We start from the raw sequence: 19,569 nt of genomic DNA, 5'->3' as shown, positions 1-19,569 counted from the left end.
AATCCTTTGGATGAAAAAAAAAAATAACAAAACACCCACAGTCTCAAAAGATAAACAAAGTGCAGGTCAAAGGTAAGGTGGTTATGCTGTGATTACACCTGCACACTTCCCTATGGCTTTATGCATCCAGACTTTGTAAATAAATCGTTTAACCTGACTGCTCGTGTGTTGAGGACTTAAAAAAAGGTAACCACTGACCAGTATTTTAGACATAACGGACGCACTGAAATCTTTTTCATCCCTGAGGCTTAAAGTCACTTGTTCCTCCACTTCACCTGTCACCCCTTTTTTTTCCCCCCTTACAAAGAAGGAAGAATTTTATTCAAAACAATAGTATTGTTCAACCTGAACACTGAAATAAAGAGATACCCTCAATTTGGCACGTTAATTACTTGAATAATTTCCACTACTGGATTCCAAATTTTATCTACCAATATTGTTAAGAATTAGTTACAGTTACCAGTGTTACCAGCAGTGCAGAGCTCTAATGGGGATACCACATATATCCGCAGGCTGGGTCCCTGACAGCTGCTAGGCTACCCTACAATAAAATACATTTTTACTGTTTTAAGGTTTCAGAAACTTAGCTCATGAACATGCTATGAAACGGACTTCTGTAGGAACTAGAAATGATACTTGGAGCAAAAGGCTTCAGTCATATGTATTTCTTTGTTCGGTGCCTCCCCCTGCTAATGTCACACAGGGAAGCTGAGCGCTTCACCCAGGTGGCACTCCAGGACACCAGCCCTGTTTGCAGCTCACAGAACTACTGGTGAACCTTTTCAAAACAGGGCTGCACAACAATAAGACAAATGGCCTCACATTCTTTCTATCCCAGTGACTTTGATAATAAACTGCAGTTTCTTTGCAAAATACAAAAAAACAAGTAGCAAATCCTGAGGCCAAACAAACACCGCACAGTCATAGCACAGGCCCCAGCTGTGCTGGTCCCAAGTAGTGAAGACTGACTGTGACCAAAAAAAATTTAAATAGTGCATTAGAGGAGCAAAAAGCTGAGCTTCTACCACCTGCTTTGAGAAAAGCTGAACAGAGATCAAACAGCGTGAAGTGGAAGAGCTGACACAGTAGTTCCCAAATCAAAAGCTGTTCTCTTCTGAGAACAGAAAGCAGCTTGAGGACATGCTATCCGTTTCGGTGAGCACCAGTGAAAAAGAGTTGATAATACCATATCTGACATTACAATCCCAAAAAGTTCCCAAACCAGCCTCCCTTATACACAGAAGAGACAGTAGAAGGGTTAGGCACAAGAGACCTTACCAGAACACTAATGAGAATTTTGCACTCTTGGGTCTTGTTCACAGCTGAAGCAGACATGAGGCAGGGAAAAGTCCTCATTTTGCAGAGTAACTTTACAGCAGGATCTTGTAAGTGGCACTTTTGTTCCTTCCTTGTGTGAGAAAGCCTGAAAGAAAAAAAACGAGCCTTAATTTGTCTAATCTGAAAAAGTCCCTGCTCCTTTTAAGCATTAATCAAACTGGTATTTCTCTACTAAGTAGCTTGGTGTTTGTTTTTCAAAAGAAATCTGAATGTTAGCTACCTAGACCATAAAATATTCTAAACTGAAGCTAAATTATGTCAATCGAAGTGTTTTGGGGTCACAACTGTTCTGAATGGAGATACTTACCTGTATGTACTTCTCCATTGCAAGACTGCAGCCCACCCTATTTTGTAGAAAATTTTTATTAATTCTTTGTGTATCTTAGTGAACAGTGTTCCTAAAATGCTGGATTAAAAACTGAAATATAATAATAAAAATATTATAGTTTCCAGCAGGCTGGAACTTTTGTCAGTAATGAATGATGTAATTTACTGATGCCACTAAAGTTATAATGCTTTTCAGCATCCTTCCTCTTTGTATAGTGTCAATATTTTCAAAGACTTGTCTCATGTATATTTAATTACTAAAAGCTAGAAAAGGTTTTCTCCTAAAAGAATAGTTTTCCTGAGGGAAATGTTAACTGAAACTTACCTTTGTCATCAGAAACACTTAACATCAGAAGCCCTTGCTGTATCTTTTAACAGAAATAAAATAATTTTACAAATCATTAGTTAAAAATAAAGTGATCAAGATTTTCTTACTCTTTAGTTATGGCAACCTATTATCTTTATTTCCTTTTCCTCTAAAGGATACTGCCTGTCTGTAGAACATTAGGGCCATTTAGATAAGCCAGGAGAGTTGTTTTGTAAACTCTTCTAGCTGCGCTAGTATAATTATTCTCATCTGCACACACCAGCATTACCCCAGTGTCCCAACAGTGTACAGATGTAAAATCTGAAGTGTCGGTCAGCTACAGCAGCGTAAATCCATGTTACACCGATACAGCTTGCTGATGTTGAAGATAATTATAGGGGTATAAGAACTAGATCAGAAACTGTTTATACAGTTAAATGTTAGTGACTTTCGTATCACAATAATTTAATCTAATGCTACACTGCAGATCCCTTTATATTAAACATGGACAGCAGGCACACTTCATCTCACTACAGCTGAAATGCAGGCATTAACAAGCTTTCACTTCGTTGGTATATCAGTACTGCTGTAGAGACAGTAAATTAAAAATACAATACTAAGTAACATGTCAGAAATAATTTACTCAGAAACAAAATATAACAAATAGGACAGGAATTTGCATGGGACATCTTAATAGTCTCATCTAATCATCATATCCAGATACTGCTTCAAAAAAGTTCAAAGGAGTGCAAGAAATTAAACCCTAATACTGTGCCTAGATCATATGTTCCTTGGAAATAGTTTCATTGAAAAACTTATATTTTTATTTACAGACGAGGAAAATTGGGTTGTAAAATACAAGACATGATTTTTCCCTTCTTTTTATTTTCAACCTATGACAACTTTCTAATAGATGTGCTAAAAATAAATTTTAAAAATACCGTGAGGAAGCAGGGCTTCCAAGGAAGAAACAGGGGAGAACATGAGAACAGAGCTCATGTGCATATGTGCATTTTTATCACCTGTGTAGGGATTTGAGAAAGCAGCAGCGCTGAAAGGATGATCATCATCTGAAAACAAAATTCAGACTGGAATAAATAAGATACCACTGAATCATTCAAGTGCAATGACAGGTTAAAATAAGAAGGCACCTGACAACCAGGAGACAACTCACATTCAGGAGAAATGTCCGTGCCCTGTATGAAATCTATGAAAAAATAGCAATAGTAAGTGCTGTGTACATAATTAAAAGATTTACTAAACATGTAGAAAGAAATGCAGAGTTTTAAAAAGAAAGATTCAAAAGATACTCCATTGCCAACATGCTTACCTTGGAATATCAAATACATCATTATTTTAAATCAAGTCAACTTTTGGACCAGAACCTAGACTGTATACTCCTTTCTAAACATAACTACTGAAGAGCTGGAACAACAGCTTATTTTGTTTGTAAAACAACAGAATTACAGGAAATTGATTCCTAGAAAAATTATACCACAGTAAAGCATGATCTTGGGAGTGGGTGGGTGGTATTACATCCTTGGATCCTTGTCTTGAATTTTTTTTTTTAAAGATTTAAAAAATAATTTCAGTTTAGAGCTTAACAGTGAAACTTAACTTTTGCTGCTGAATGATACATATTTAATCCTTAAACAGCATTATTTTCACATATTGAGGCCGACATCATGGGTAGTCAAAGAATATGTTTAATAAAAAATAATTAAACTTCCATTTGCTCTATAGAACATCATAGAAAGTAATTCAATAAATTACAAATGACTTTTTAAGACGCTTGTTCAACTACAGAAAGCAAATTGAGACTACACAGAACACAACTGGCAAATATTGCAAATGTCCAAAAAAACCCTGGACTAAGACTTGGATCATGAAGCCTGAAACAAGGGATAGAAATACAAGGCAATAACAGCTAAGGTTCTTTTAGTAACTACCAACACACACTTTATCGTCACCTTGGATATCCTTTTAATTTTAACTTCAGTATTAGTGTAATTCTACTGAGGTTTCCTTGTAACCCTTAACTTTATACAACCGTATTTGCATATAGTTTAGCTGATAGTGGGACATTTTTTCCCCTTCTTGTTCAAACTGATTAAAAATAAACCCAATATTTTATGTTCAAGTCTACACCAGCCTTCATTACTTGAAACTGTAATTGCCTTATTACATAGAAAGAATCACTAGAATGGTAACCAAACTCACTTGACCATAATTAGGAAAATACTTTCTTTCATAAATCTGATATAAATTAGGTTTTAGCCACAAGATTTAGGATTTGTTTTGTGGGGTAAGGGCGGGAAGTGATGGTATTGTTGACATAGTCCATCAGCAAACTAAGTTAATTGTAAAACTTTGGCTATTTCATAGATGCATCCTAGTTAAATAAAAGTGCTATATTACAAAGGGCAAAATATTAAATATGAAATACTTTTTTTTTTCATGATGAAGAATTGCTACCCCCTTCTCTTGGCAGTTTTTATTTTCACTATTGCTAAGACACTGCATGAAGGGCCAAAGATCAGAATACTATTTGGGAAAATACATAACCAGCACAATCCAAATGGTACTTGTGTAATTGTGTAATTACATGTAATACTGCTTCTAATCATGGGGCTAGTTATTTTGCACATAGAAACTTATATCTCATTGGTAAAGTTCTTGATAAAAAAACAACACAGTTGTTTTACTGTACAAGCAAGCAACAGAACTATATCAAAATATACAGTTTTTTTTTATTTTTTAAATTTATCCCTTTGTAAAGCTTTTTCAATGACTTCTACTAGTACCTGTATCTATTTTTTCTTAACACTTGCCTATTCTTGGACCGCAAACAATGTAACCAAGGTCAATTGAAGACTCAGTCAGTTCAGAACTTATGTAAATGTGAATCTGGGCCTCGACTGTGTCAGAGTAATAGCAGCTTAAGAAGAAGGAGGAATCATATCACACATCAAACATTAGACAGATTTTATATAGTAAAGGGTTCTAAGGATTTGGACTTAAACAGATGCCTTATGTCCTGTTATTGTGGTTTCTAGGAATAATTTGTCTTCCTTATTATTCAAAGTGCTTTTTCTTTAGTGGGTAACTCAGCATAATATATGAAGTGATATCCCAACAATGATTTTAGGGAATATTTAATATTTAGTCAGATTTAAATCTGCAGAGAAGTTTAAACTCAAAAGGAGTTCAGAACTATCTATACTTTATTTACCATTATTAACTGGTAACTCCAGGAGGTTTTATGACATAAAACACAAATAGAAATCTACACAAACAAAGCAAACAAACAATTTTTACATGAAGTATGCAGTGTTGAAAGGTCTTTTCAGTGGCACTTTATGACAGTTTGCCTCTTCTGAGTCTTGGGGAAACTACTCCTCATTTTGGGGCTTTTAATTCTGCAGAGGGAGCCCAAAACTTTGCAAGGTGTAAACTAAATAGATCTACATGGTGCCAAGTAGCATGAGATAAGACAGTTTTCGCTTTAATTTCCCCTTACTGCTGTCAAAGAGAACAGCGGTAATAAGGGGCAAAGAAAACCAACAGTCATACCTCAACTCAGATTTTAACATGATATACAGGATGTCTTTAGAAAACAAAACAAAACCTGAAAACAAGTAATAGAAACCAATGTAAACTTCCTAAACTAACTCAGCTGAGGTAACAGGTAGCCAGTTTAATTGGCTGATTGGGAAAAATTTATCTTCTTTTAAACACACTTGTACCTGAATTGGAAACAGCAGTGCATCACAACACTTGAGCATTTTCATGTAATTAAAGCAATGGATGGTGATGTAGATTCTACAGCTTTCATGACATTCATTAGCTGCCCAAATTATTGCTGAGTTTTGATCTGTAAATTATAAGTGTCAAGGAGGCTGTAAAACTATATTCAAATTAAATCAATAATATGCATAAAGTATTCTGTGTTCACTGCAAATATATTAAATATACAGCTCTTACTTGAGCATTATTTTCATAAAATTAACCCCCCAACAAAATTATAATGCCTTTTGTTGTAATTTTACACCATTGTGTATTTGATAGTACATACAAGTTCAGAAACTTATGAACTTCAAGAAATATTACATGCAAAATGTCTCTGAAAGCAGTTTGCACTTCTAAACAAATACTGAAATGTTCGGTGAGTAAATCATTGATGCACTCAACACTGGGTTATTTACAATGAAATAATTAAAGAATAAATTCAAAATCAGTTTATAATTTAAGTGCAGAGTCTGGGGTCAGTCTTCATCACTAGAATCTGAATCCTCAGATGAAGACGACGTACTATCAGATCCAGATGAAGCATCTGCTTTCTCTGAACCCTCATCTGTGCTGTTTTCATTGTGAGAGCTTGGCTCTGTTCCCCCTTTGTCTTCCTGATCTCTAACCCTAGAATTTTCCTCCTTTTCTTCTGTGGGCTTGGCTGAGCCTGTGTCATTGCTTTCACTGTTCTGTACATCAAAAATATTAGACTGAGACAAAGCTGGGATATGAAGATTAAGGCCTGGAGTGAGAAGCATCCCTGGGTAAAGTATGTTGGACAAAAGTAATGGGTTAAGAGAGAGAGGGTTGGCAGCTGCAGCAGCAGAGGATGTTGAAGGAGAACTTGAAACAGAGTTTTCACCACCAGTATCCGTATTTTGGTCTTCTGTCCTTTCTTTCTTTATATCTGCCTCCTTTGAATCGCTTCCCTTTTTTTCCCCTGAAATAGACTCTGTAGACTTTGTCAGAAGTCCTCCCATGCCCAGCAGGTTTGGTAACCCAGCCATCCCTGACAGCAGCATGGGGAACATGGCAGCCATGTTCTTAGCTTCTCCTCCAGTAGTTAAGCCCGCTGGCATTCCCATTAACCCTGCTGTGACTTGCAGCGACTGCAGGTTTTGCAGGTTCTGTTGTAAGGCCTGAAGACTAGGCAGATCCACTCCTGGAAGCAGTCCGTTAGCTAGCAGAGGGTTAACTGATACGCTCGCAGCGGTGGCAGCTGCTGCAGCTGCTGTTGCCTTCGCAATCTCACTTTTGGGGCGCCTTCCTCTCCGGCTTACTTCTTCCCGCACTACAGGTCCAGTGAGAATACGGTCAAACATGCCTTCTGGAAGAAATCCCTGCAAGAGACACATTGGGTATTTTTAGTATTTTGAGAGCTTAAAGGCAGAAGAGTAAAAGCAAACGGAAGACCCAAGCGTACAGTACAGTGTCAGACTGTTCTGGTGTGTCAGCACAGCAGCTTGATCTCCAGACAGCTCGCTGGGATTGGTGGTGACTTTGTGCTATCACATCTCAAATTTTCAGTTTGCGGCCTATTTCCACAGCGAGGTCTGCACAGGTATCTTCTCAGATCCTCTGCTAACTGATCCTTAGAGGTTTGTTTGCAGATCAAGCCAAATATAGATAATTATAGGAGCAATCTCAAATTAAGATCTAAAACAGCATTGCTTTGCAATATTACATTCCAATCATTTGACAGTTTAAAAAAATTAGTTACTAAATTGGAAGTTAAATAGAAATGTGGGATTGCACACAGACCAACATTCTCTGAGCCCTTTTTATTATTCCTACTGTCTGTTTAACATCTTCATACTTCACCTCATCCATAAATTTAAGAATAAACAGTAAAGACTCGAGTTCAGTTAAAATGAAATTCAGAGCACTTCTTTTTAGGGCTTGCATAGTATTAATTCACCTCTCTAAGCCCTCCTACCTAACGATGAAGAAAGAATTGCAACAGACACTAATATTCTCTTGGAAATGCATGGTCTTGAAAATTCTTCTTAAAAATGGCAATCATAAGATCAACTCTTACTCACCTCCACGCTACAACAGCCTTTTTTCCCCCCAGGAAATATCTAATTTAAACTAGCCTAATAGCACCAGAGGAATTCAGAACTCGTGCTCTGTTCTTCTGTCCTGTGGTTCACTACTAAATTCTAAAGGTAATTCTGCTATTATTTATACTTTTATTCACTACACTCTAATCTTGTTCCTAATTACATATTTTGATACCACAAGGGTACTGGAGAGACTGGCATTTAGAACTACACAAAGATTACAAGTTCTATTGATAATGAACTAGAAAAAAATTAACTCGGTCATTTCTTTGCCAGAGGTTGAAGGTACAGAATAAATACAATATACTTCTGCCAAGTTATAGTTGGTAAGGAAATAGGCTTCACAAGCATATTGACAAAACCATCTTCACTTCTGTCAGACACATGGAATAGAAGAGTAATGGGGTTACCCAGAAACCATTTGTTATTATACAACACAACTTCCTGAAGTTCAAGATATATCCTTAATTCAAGGCAAACAGGGAATGAACTCAGAACCCTACAGCATACTTGAACCAATGACACTTAAAAGGAGAGAGAAACCAGCTACATAGTACGTACCTGCTGTTTTGTTGGGGCTGTGGACAAAGTCTACTAAAGAAACTTTCTTCTTTTAAATTTAACCAAGTACAAACCTCAAACACACGGAATGCATCTTGCTATTAGTAAGAAGCTTGCACAGGGAATGTAGTACTCTTATCAGTAACTTTGTTGGTAATCCATGCAAGAAGAAATACATGGGCAACCCTGAAGTTGTAGTGCACTTACTCCTAAAAATATATTAATATATTCACATTGTTCCCTCCACTGGAGCATCAACACTAGTTTTTAGGTAAGAACAAAAACTCTAAGAAATAGAAATTCTAAGCAGTATAAAATAGGTATATTTTTACTTGATTTACATTTTGATTGAGGATATTAATTTCTTAAAGGTGCACACTGAAAGTAAACTAATTAAAAAGTAAAATAAATATTTAAAATTATATTTACCTTCCTAACTGTAACTTCAAGAATAAGAAAGTATTCTGTGAGCTAATACCTTTCCTAAAAACCTTCAAGGTTACATCTATGAAGATGAAAAAGTCACCATATTATAGCATCTTCAACAAAATCTCTAATTTGGGGTTGCCAGCCACTGTCCCTCCCTTCCTCCTACTCACAGCTGTGCCAGAAAACCATCTGGCAGAAAAAGCGCTAACATTGACTCATATTCTGCATTCATTATTATATCAGAAATGAAAAGCATGCCTTTTGGCATGATTTTTTTTTGTCCTGTTTGCCTTGTTTATTTTTAAGATACATTTCACGTCACGGTTATCTTATTGTGCAAATACTCACAGACTGTTTGACAACTTCTCCCCATTCAGGAGCCACTCCATATTCTGGATTTTCTTTTAAGAACCTGCACAAATCCTTCAGAGGGGGAGCAAATGCACCCCCCACCTGTGAAGCAGAGTATAGGAGTCAGGAAATACTTGTCATTTAATAAGAAAAAGGCAACATTCATACCTGAGACTGTTTAATTTTTGCCTTTTATATAAAACAATACAAACAAAGTATCAGTTTAAATCATCGGTGAGTATGATACAGCTTTTAACTGATTCCTGGTGGTATATGTGGGATACTCTTCCTTCTGAACCTACTAAATTCAAACTCATCTATTAAACTCATACTTTGCAACTTCAATATTTGACATTCCTACTGATGTTAATATCAGAATTTCCTTAGACATACAGTGAATGGAAGAGCAACCACATGAACAAAGAACAATAGTGGTTCAAGTATTACCAAGACGGTTTTAACTACAATCCTGTTAAACTTTTCCTTTATCCACTAAATCAGTCCTATCCTATCATCTCAGTCAACTTCTAAAAATAATTCCATTAAGAAGCTCTGCTGCTCTTGTGAAATTATTTCTTGTAATTTTTTTTCAGGCAAAAAAGGCCAAGGTAAGATTGCTAGACAGCATGTCCTAATACAAATCATATAAACAGGAAAGTAAGCTTTCAAATTAATCAGAAGTATTACACAGATCCAGGAAGAAAGAAGAAATGGTAGAAAGAAGAAAGGAAAAAGAATTCCAGTTTCTGCTCAACTTTCTCTATGAACTGCAACTTTAACTCACATTTTCTAGGCTACTTTTGGTCCCTTCACCCCCTGCTACTAAATTGTAACTGAACTAAAAAAGAAAATGAGACAAAATGTGTTTGGTGATGCAGAGAAGCTGGGGACGAGTTACAAATGGGAAAACCGAGGTTCATAAAGTAAGAGAACAGTCTCAACTATGGCGTGGAAATTTGTTAGAGAAAAAATGCCTTCATGAAAACACAGGCTTTTACAGCAAGCACAGATCAAATCTCTCACTCCTTGATCATCAGCTTTGACAAAGATTCCTCAGGGCATGGCTTACCGTAGAGCAGCCAAGGGTCTGTTTTTCAAGAGACTAGCAACCATAGAGCTTCCTCTTGAGAGCTGCTGTCTCAATGCACTGCAGAGATTAAAGACTCAAATTCTGCCTCACTCTCTACAGATCCAAAAAGCTACTGACCTTAATATAGCAGCATAAAGGAATTTCCTGCTTTCCTTACAACTGCTCTCTAACAAAAAGAAAGCCAGCAATATCACAAGAGAAAACCCTCCGTACATTGTCGCAGTACCTCAAGGACTCCCACTGGACTGCTGCTCTGGTACTACGCTGACATTCAGAGCCACCATCCTACACATCTGTCCAAATTTGTTCAATAAACAACAGTCATGTTCTGCATGCTTTTCTTGAATATTGCCTTTTAGCCTTCCCCAAAGCCTATTCAAATGCATTATGCCTTTCCCAAACTTTGATCACCTATCCAAAAACTTGAATTCAACACCGGGTCTCCCCGTCTTCTACCCTTGGGATTTTACACAAGAATTCCCCTTCTACTTTTGTTCCCCTGTTACGCTACTGTTTAACCTAGCAATGTGATTGCCAATGGATATATACTGGTGAATCATAAAGGTCAAATGGCAGAGATACATAAAAAAAGCAAAATAATCCAGTACATGGGATCTAAGCAATTCCAACGGACAAGTTTCTATGCAGGATACACTACCAATATAATTTTAATCATGTCAAAAGTAGTAATGAGAAGATGCAGACAAAATTTACAACTTAGGAGAATGTTGCTGCTTTGATCAGAACATCATATATTTCAGTGGCCATGCCTCTGATTTAGTCAGCGGCACAAATACTGCAATATATTGAGCGTTCAGTTCTATCTGAACACAGGGTAGGTTTCCAGCCATATCTTACATATTTTCACAGTTGCAAAACATTTACTCGACAATTGTCATTGACAGAAAATCTCTGGTTTTCTCACAGAGCATTTGGGGAAAATTTGGGGGAATATTGGAACGAACAGTATTATGAATACCTTTCTTGCGTTTCTTCTGTTTATGAGCTGAACACGTTCTTCACCTGTCAAACTATTAACATCCAGTTTATTAGGGTTTCGACAACGGTGTCTTTTTTGTTTGGGCCTCCCATCGTGCAGCTGCATCCTCTGTTACAAAGGAATTTTCAAGTCAATTATCTTTCCAATATAACTGTTTTAAAAATGGTAAGATATCTGTGCATTCTCTTGAGTCAGGCATTCATTTAAGTAATCTTCAATTTCAGAAATATTTTAACAACAATATTAATTTACTAAATCACAATCACATAAGCAGCTTAGTGAAGAGCACTAAATCCTTCCTCTGATGCCTCTGGCCCATTGCTTTGTTTTAATAACTTTTCACTTTTCAACAGTGCTTTAACTGTCAGGAATGTTGCTACTGTTTTGTATTATTACATCTTTATGGAGAAGTAAGACATATGATTTTCTTACATTCTGTTCAACATCAACAAATCTCAAATTCAGGGGTAACATAATGACAATGTCATACCCACACAAACATCACTACACAGCACTGTAATGTAGGTATGAGATACATCCCACAGTCAAGTCTTTAATCCCCTTGCACATCGCTAAATATGATGTTACACATTTTCAGCTCCCAGCATTAGTATCATGGTAATATAGATTAATAGATAATATATAACAATGTAGCTAAAGAGATAATTTTTTTAATCCTATGTGAAATTAGACAAAGATCGGAGATATTTGTTTAGTATTGCTTTTCCTGGCAATTACATTTGTGAGGGAAAAAGGAAGGCTTGGGGAGCTCAAATTATGTAAAAAGAAACAGACATTTTGCGTTTCCCAAACAAAAGAGTAAAGGAGGAATAATTCCATAAAACACAGAATGCAAGTCCGAATACATTTTATGAGAAATATTTTACTATTTAGCTAAAGCAGCACTGAAAGGAATACTCACAGGAATACAAGCTCCTGAATCTTCAACATATCCAGGATGTTCTTTAAGCCACTTCTCTAAATCTTTTCTTTTGGGGGCATCATCGCCTGCAAGCCTTGTTCCATCTTTGAGGTTAATAACAGGAACTGGACTCTCTGCATCAAGCATGCCTTGGGACTGCGTGTAAGTGAGCGTTGTTGCTGCAACTTGACAGGAGTTAATACCTGGATTAACCTGGAGAAATTCAAAACATTTGACTGACTTCTCCATAGAAAACAAACCACCACAATGATTTCATGTATGATACAAAGAAGGCCACAGTCCTGCAGATCATTATGCACATACTCAAGGACTCAGCGAGACTACTCATGCCATAGATAGCTCCCTTGAAGTCACTGTACAACCAGGTCCTGTCACAGATGTTACAGGAAAGGATGTCACAAGTGTTGCTAGGTCAAATATCAAGGTTTTAATTATACATTGTTAATTACAGTTCCTCAGAACTAGAATTAAACTTACTTTTTAAAAATAGTTATCAATGTTTTATATAATATTTACTAAAACTCTACCAGTTCTCATTTGTGTAGTCATCAACTGCCAGTGAACAAATTCAGAAAAAAAAACCAAACCCAACAGTTCTGAGTAATAAGTTTTTGTTGTATGTTGACAGCTGGTTATTCTCAGTTAAGGGATTAACAGTAATTTGGACCTTATTTTTAGATACAAAATCAAGTTTACTCACATGATTAGGCTGTTTATTTCTATTTATAAAGAGGACATCAACTCCCTCCACATTCTTCCGTCTTCCTCTTCTCTTTTTGACTACAGGCTGACTGTCAACTATGACTCCATTGGCACTGGCTGTTACCTGACTGGAAGTACCTAATTAATGATGCAATAAAATCAGTGTCAGATGCTTGAGCTGTTTATAACAAGAAACATGTCTGAATAAAAAAAGGGAAATAAAATTACTTGAAACAGTCCAAGTGCATGTAATTTCTACATGTAATATCTGACAGAAATGGCCCATGATTTTATGACTATTTAAAACACTATTAATATCAGGCTCGGAAAAGCCACTCTACCATGGCAGTCTCTATCCTGTTACTGTCCCCTACCCCCTCCAAATAAATCCGTACATGAAGGAGAGCTGTTGAAAGCTGCTGACATCACACACACACAGAGGCAGACATCCCTAAATAAATATTTATAACATGCCCTTAATGGTATATTGCAAAAGAACAAGAAAGTACAAAATGCAAGTAAAGGGTAGGGGGTTTTTTTAAGGGATGTTCTCATCTGTGTATGTATGCAATCCCAATGAATTGCAGTCATTTCATCAGAAACTAGCCTAAATCAAGCAGACAATGCTAATAATTTAAAATATTTTAATTCAAATTTTAACTGCTTACTTTAGGCTAATTTTTGTCAGTGTATACCTACTATTATTTTTGATGAAAATAAGCTATAAATTTTTGGCTACAAGCCAAAAATGGGTTCTAGACTTTTGTCCTCCACTGTTTCTTTACATGAAACGCAGGTAAGAATATGAAGAGTGCAAGCTGACACAGGCATAAATGTGTAAGTCTTCATCTTTCCTTACAAACTAGCCACAATGAAGTTCTGATTTAAACTGATTACTGTCAGTGTAGAGTGATGCACTTCATAATTATTAAAACCTTCTTGTGGGGATGTTTATCATCTAGAATGGCATCTGTCTAATAAGTGAACATTACAGTAACTGACACTGTGAGAGAGCATTCCTGTGGTCCAACCTCATGCCTTGACTTACGTGCCCAGTTTCCCTAACAGACTGGAGAGAACTGCTCCAGACTGCAGTTTAGAACAAGTAACAATGCAAACATCTCTCTCCACTGCCTGTACCAGAAGAACTCAGAAGATTTAATGCTAACCCTTATGCCCTCTGACATTTTACGTACTTGATTTGGGAAGAGACTTTGGGAAGTTGGCAAGGCTGGTTTCTGAAGCATTCTGGAGTTCACGTAGCCGAGCCAGGTATTGCTGCTGCCCCAATGCACCCTCCTCGCTTTCAAATGGCCTTTTCTGAGACAGTCCCTGCTTCTGAAAAGTCAATTTCAAACCACCTTCCTGTTAAATAAATGCCAGGGTTAGAAGAGTCTCTTCTGAAGCAGAAATGACTACTTCATAATCAGGATTCTCAAATACATACAGGTACTCCCGCAGAGTTGAGGAAGAATGAAAACACTGTATTAGACCTTAAAACAATTCTTGCCTTGCCTCGCCTCGATGTAAAAAACAAATCTGAACAGAAATTTAATGGAATTGCTTCTATGAATATAAATTTTAAATTATCTACTATCTTAACTGAAAAATCCAGATGCTGAACAGCTGCCTACCTCCCTAATCCAGTCCCACATACCAAATCCAATTACAAGAGGAAATTTTCATGTTTTCATGTGCTACAAACAGGTCTCAAACTACAGATAAAAAAAAAGTTTGAAGCCTTTAGCCTGCATTTAAAGTGGAAAATTTACCTATAACCCTCTAAAGGGTGCTTGCTGGATAGGAGATGCTGAAATGTTCAAAAAAAGCCAACTAACAGGAATACCTTTTTTTTTTTAACTAACCAGGTTTCTTATAAACCTCATAAAACAGGCTGTCTGAGGAAGCACCAGAATAGCAAAATTTCAATTCAGGGAGAGAAATAACGATTCCTTCCAGTGGCTTATGCAAATTAAAAAAAAAAAAGGAACAAAACCAAAACAAAAACCCCCCAAAAACCCAAACCCCAAAACCAAACACTCAATGCCCAGAAGCAGCAGACCCAAATACCCACAAACAAGTGTGTGAAGGAAGTGAGAGTGAGAGCAGGCAGCCACTTGCAGGTAAAGCATGCCGCACACCGCAATCGCAATCAGGTCCTAGGGCAATAAAAATAAACATACGTCATTGATTTTCACTGTAAACTCCTTTTCTCGTACATGCTTCTTCACCTTTGACATCTGTGGTGATTGATCGTATTCTTCTTTAACACCTGCAAGAGGGGGTGTTGGTGCGCTGGGCTCACTGTAATCTGCAGCTGCACCTGGGCTATCCAGAAGTTTTGTTGTGTAGAAAGATGCCACCGTATTGCTGTCGTAGCTCCTTCTTGCTGAAGGCCATTTACCTTTCAACACTGTTTGACAAATACTGTCAAGTCGATTAATCATAACTCGATCCTAAAAAACAGAGAAAATGTTTTTATAAGAGTAATGCTTACCAACACTGGACACATTACATTTACGCATTACCTTCTAATTCTAAAAAGAAAATACAACATTTTCAGTAACTGGACTTGGATTTAAGAGACGTCTAAATTCCTGGATTTGTACCAATTCCCTGTAAAAGTCAGTGAAAGCCACCTCTGTACTTAATTTCACCACCTGTAAACAAATATGCAATCCCTCTCACCTACACAGGGTCTGGGACCTAAACCTGTAGACTTTTATTCACGTCTCATTTTAGCTTTTGAAACGGTATTATTTCTCATTCACATTTTTTAGACACTGAACAGAGATTTGACTTCACGGACCTGCATAAATACATACATCTCAAGTCCCAGTAAACTCAGCTAAGTAGATCTGAACTCCAGAAACTACCAAGGTTTCTGATAATTTCAGAATGCAGTTGTCAAATAAAAAATGTGAATGCTAAAATTACCTGTTAAGCAAATTTTTGCCAAGTTCAAGACTCTCCCCTATGTTTAAAGAGAGTCTGATTTTGTACACTCTGAATATCATTCTCCATAATCTGCCAAGCACCCGTGACATGAAAATTATGCTCCCTGCTCAAAATGAATATTCAAAAATTATGAAAAGTGGTGTTTAGATTTAAAGGCATCTTCCAGGAGCAAAGGTAACAACTAAAAGCTTCTGAAGTTCAGATCCCACATCCATTTTCCCTGTTTCATCACCCTTTTTGTCTCCTGCATTGCTTTCCTTTTCAGACTTTCCTCAACTGCTTGACCTTGAAACTTTTCCTTCATTACAAGCTTGTGATCCGGCTCTGAATTTTCAAGCTGATTTGCAACTCATGCCTGTTGTTCCACAGAAGATTTTGAAATTATGGGTTTTTATTAAAATTCCAGAATATTATTTTTTTTTATATAGCATATGCCTACAAACACACTGAACATGCTAAAACATGCTAGAATTTTTTCAGAACTACTGAAAAACATGAGCATCAAAAAAATAAATCTGTCACAAAAGCACATGGGCTTTCCTACTATTAAAAAAAAGGCCACACACTAAAACCTGTTAAGTGTAACACTGACTATAAAAGCAAGCAGATTTTTCAGACCCAGAAAATGTCCAAGTCAGTCTCATTTTCCTTGTGTGTCAGGAAAGAAACCTATCCACAACTACACAGTGAAGGTTTATGTAGTGAACAGACATTGCAGCAACTCACAATTTTTGCTTCATCTTCTTACCTAAGATAGGAATTGAAAGTTTAAGAAACTGCTCTGTGGTCTTCCAAGCTATGCCAGCCACAGACATTCAGATAATCTGACTGAAGACCTTAAAAATATTCAGTATTTATTTTAAACGCAATGAATTTCCAGTCACTTAGTGTTATCTTTTCAAGGAATACTTTAGAATTTCACTAATTGCACTAATTCACACATGGAATCCTATAGTTAAATCTTAAAATAAAAGTTGTATTACAACAGTGCTTCATTGTAGCCTACACTTTACCATGACTTAGATTTTGCAGTGTGGCTGAACGAGTCCTACTACTAATAAGAAAGCTTCTCTAATATTTAGCTGAACTGATTTCTTGCTCTGTTCCATTTTTTGCATTCTTTTGGACTACTCTAAACAATTCCTGTCATGGACTTAAGGTCATCCAAATACTTGATAAACGATCTCATCCTCAACATGCTTCCTGTAAAGTTTTGTTTCCTCTGTGAACATTCTCTCTTTTACAGATATAACTGATGCATGAAATGTTTTGTCATAATTTTATAATATTTTACCATGAAAAAAAAAAACCCTATTTTTTTCCATCATCTCCCCACAACTCAGTCATATGGTTTTAACATATTTAATTGAATATTAATGTCAGCGCACAATTTCCCCTATAACTTTGGCATTCGAAGTAGTTCTATAAACTTGCCTTTGGCCAGTAGGATGCAGCCAACACATATCCACCTGGTAGGAGGTAAGTGGAATTTGGTGTCCCATTGTTCATCTGGAAACTGTCTTGCGTCTCATCTTGCGTCGTACTCAGAGAAGCTACACTCTCTTCATCGTATGCTTTTATATGTGGGGTTCCTTCTGCTAAATAAAACCACATTTGATGTCGCAAAGAAGTTAAACACTCGTAGGAGCTTCAGGTGAACTAAACACACAGAACATCATTCAGAGAAAGTCCAAACACCAAGTTAAACTGAAGAATTTATCTGTTAGGTTTTTCAGGATGACTGCTGATCCTTTTCTAGGCATGTAAATTCCATGCACATTCCTAATAGTTCAAGAGCTTAACATGTCAAACATTGAGCTATTTGAAAACAGACATACTTCAGAGTAATCCGATAGACCGCCCTTACTTATTTTAACATATTCCCTTGGTAACCCAACATGCACCAAAATATAGAATTAAATTGAAATAATAAGTGTCTATCACCAGGGCATGGCAAATCTGTTGGGATACTACTTTATAAATATGCTCCATTTCATTTACTGGATGTAATGCCAGATGCTCCACATCTTGAACACATGTGTCTGCATCATTTAGTTTTTAAAATTTTAATCAGAGAATTTTTTTCCTAGTATCTTTCCAGTGTGTCCTCTGACTTTCTTACACTTCTCTCCTCATTATTATTTTACTTTTGCCTCCATGCAGACAACAATGTAAGTTTCAATATGACAGGGGGAAACAGTCTGAAACTTTTTTTTTTTTAAAAAAAAAGGTGCTGCCTGAAAACATAAATACTACATCATTACAATGAGTAGGAGTATTGAGGGACAATTCTACAGAACTCAAATTTGTCCTTAACAATAGCTATGTATCAAGTCATCCGATACAATTTAGCTCCCCCCCTTAAAATGATGTTTCAAATGTGAAAAGCATGCCAAAGGTCCATGATCCCGGTACAACTTTCAAAGTAAACCCGGGGCTTAAAATTAAAATGTAGACAATGTTAACAGATTTTTCCAGCATTTACCAATCTCTTCAACACCAACACCAGCTTACAGCAAAACAGCCACAGAAAGAAAGGCTGACTGACTGACTGACGAGATTTCTGCAATCTGAGGATGGCACAATTACTTGCCTAACCAGACTGAGCTGGCAGAAGGCAAGCCTAATATTTGGACTGGTAGCACACATTCAGTATCCACCATCTAGATCTAAATATTTATATCATACAAACATTCTTCTTCTCTCACTGTTTTTATGTTTGCATACAACTGTTTCCTCTGAAAATGTCCTTCCCCTGCTACAGGCAGCAGCATCTCAATCATTTTGTTCAAGTGGCATTTTACTTGCCCAGTAATCATTTTCCTACTAAATTAACCCTATGGTTTCCATTTGCCATTTCCACAGTCAAGAAGATCTATCTGATTAACACAATGCCTTCTTCCCTGAGGTACTGGGAAAAAAAAAAAAAAAAAAAAATCACGTATTTACTTATGCTGTAATCCCACTGCCTAACTTCATTCTCTTCTTTTTTCTATTACCACTTGTTATCACAGAGTAGAGAAATCTTTTCACATTCTGAATTCCAATTGGCAAGAGCAGAGGACACTTCATAGTACCAAAATAAGGAATGTGTTAAATAACAATTGGTTGGTTTATTACAAATTTTACATCACTGATCAGTCTCTGTGTTATTTGGTCCTATGCTCTACAATCATCTCAGTCTTTTCTCAGCACGTACATATTTAAGTGCTTGAAAATTTTCAGTGCAAGTACACTGTTAGGCCACCTTCAGTTTACAAGAAAAAGCAGCTTACATTACTCTTAGCTTGGGCAGAAGGAAGCTTGCATGAAAGCACAATGAGGAAGCTACAGAGACAGGTGAGCAGGAGCAGAAAAAACAAACAGGGAAACCCAAAGAATCTCTCTACTTTGGAAGAAAAAGAAACAGTAGTAGGGAACACACATACACACTAGATTTCCAGAAAACAGTGGCCATTCAACTCTCCTCCCACATGACCCCCACACACAGTAAGCTTGCCTAGGGAGTCAGCCAACAAATCCTAGCTACCTCATCCAAGGCACTGATTTGAAGCAAAGAAAATGCTCTATCTCTGAAATACTTCCACCTCACTTGAAGAATCAAGCAAAAATGTTTACTTTTGTGGGATTTAATATAATTTTTAAGACATTGTCCATGAAGAATAAACTTAAACGGTTTGAGAGTTTTTACCTGGACCTGAGCAAGGCCTT

General features: G+C 36.8%; 1 protein-coding gene across 1 annotated transcript; it reads right to left on the bottom strand.

Moving 5' to 3' along the window:
- Nucleotides 1–4,922: 4,922 nt before the first annotated feature.
- Nucleotides 4,923–17,456, bottom strand: LOC104465364 (chromodomain-helicase-DNA-binding protein 9-like; the record flags this gene model as incomplete). The annotated part of the gene is made up of 8 exons (XM_010078378.1): nucleotides 4,923–7,101; nucleotides 9,163–9,267; nucleotides 11,235–11,363; nucleotides 12,178–12,390; nucleotides 12,899–13,038; nucleotides 14,097–14,265; nucleotides 15,084–15,356; nucleotides 17,293–17,456. Coding segments are annotated over 8 exons (2,057 nt in total), but the record flags the coding sequence as incomplete, so codon positions are not given.
- Nucleotides 17,457–19,569: the final 2,113 nt, after the last annotated feature.

The sequence above is a fragment of the Pterocles gutturalis genome, unplaced genomic scaffold, assembly GCF_000699245.1.
Source record: "Pterocles gutturalis isolate BGI_N339 unplaced genomic scaffold, ASM69924v1 scaffold50933, whole genome shotgun sequence".
NCBI lineage: Eukaryota > Metazoa > Chordata > Aves > Pterocliformes > Pteroclidae > Pterocles > Pterocles gutturalis.
This window is presented reverse-complemented; position numbering and strand designations above follow the sequence as displayed.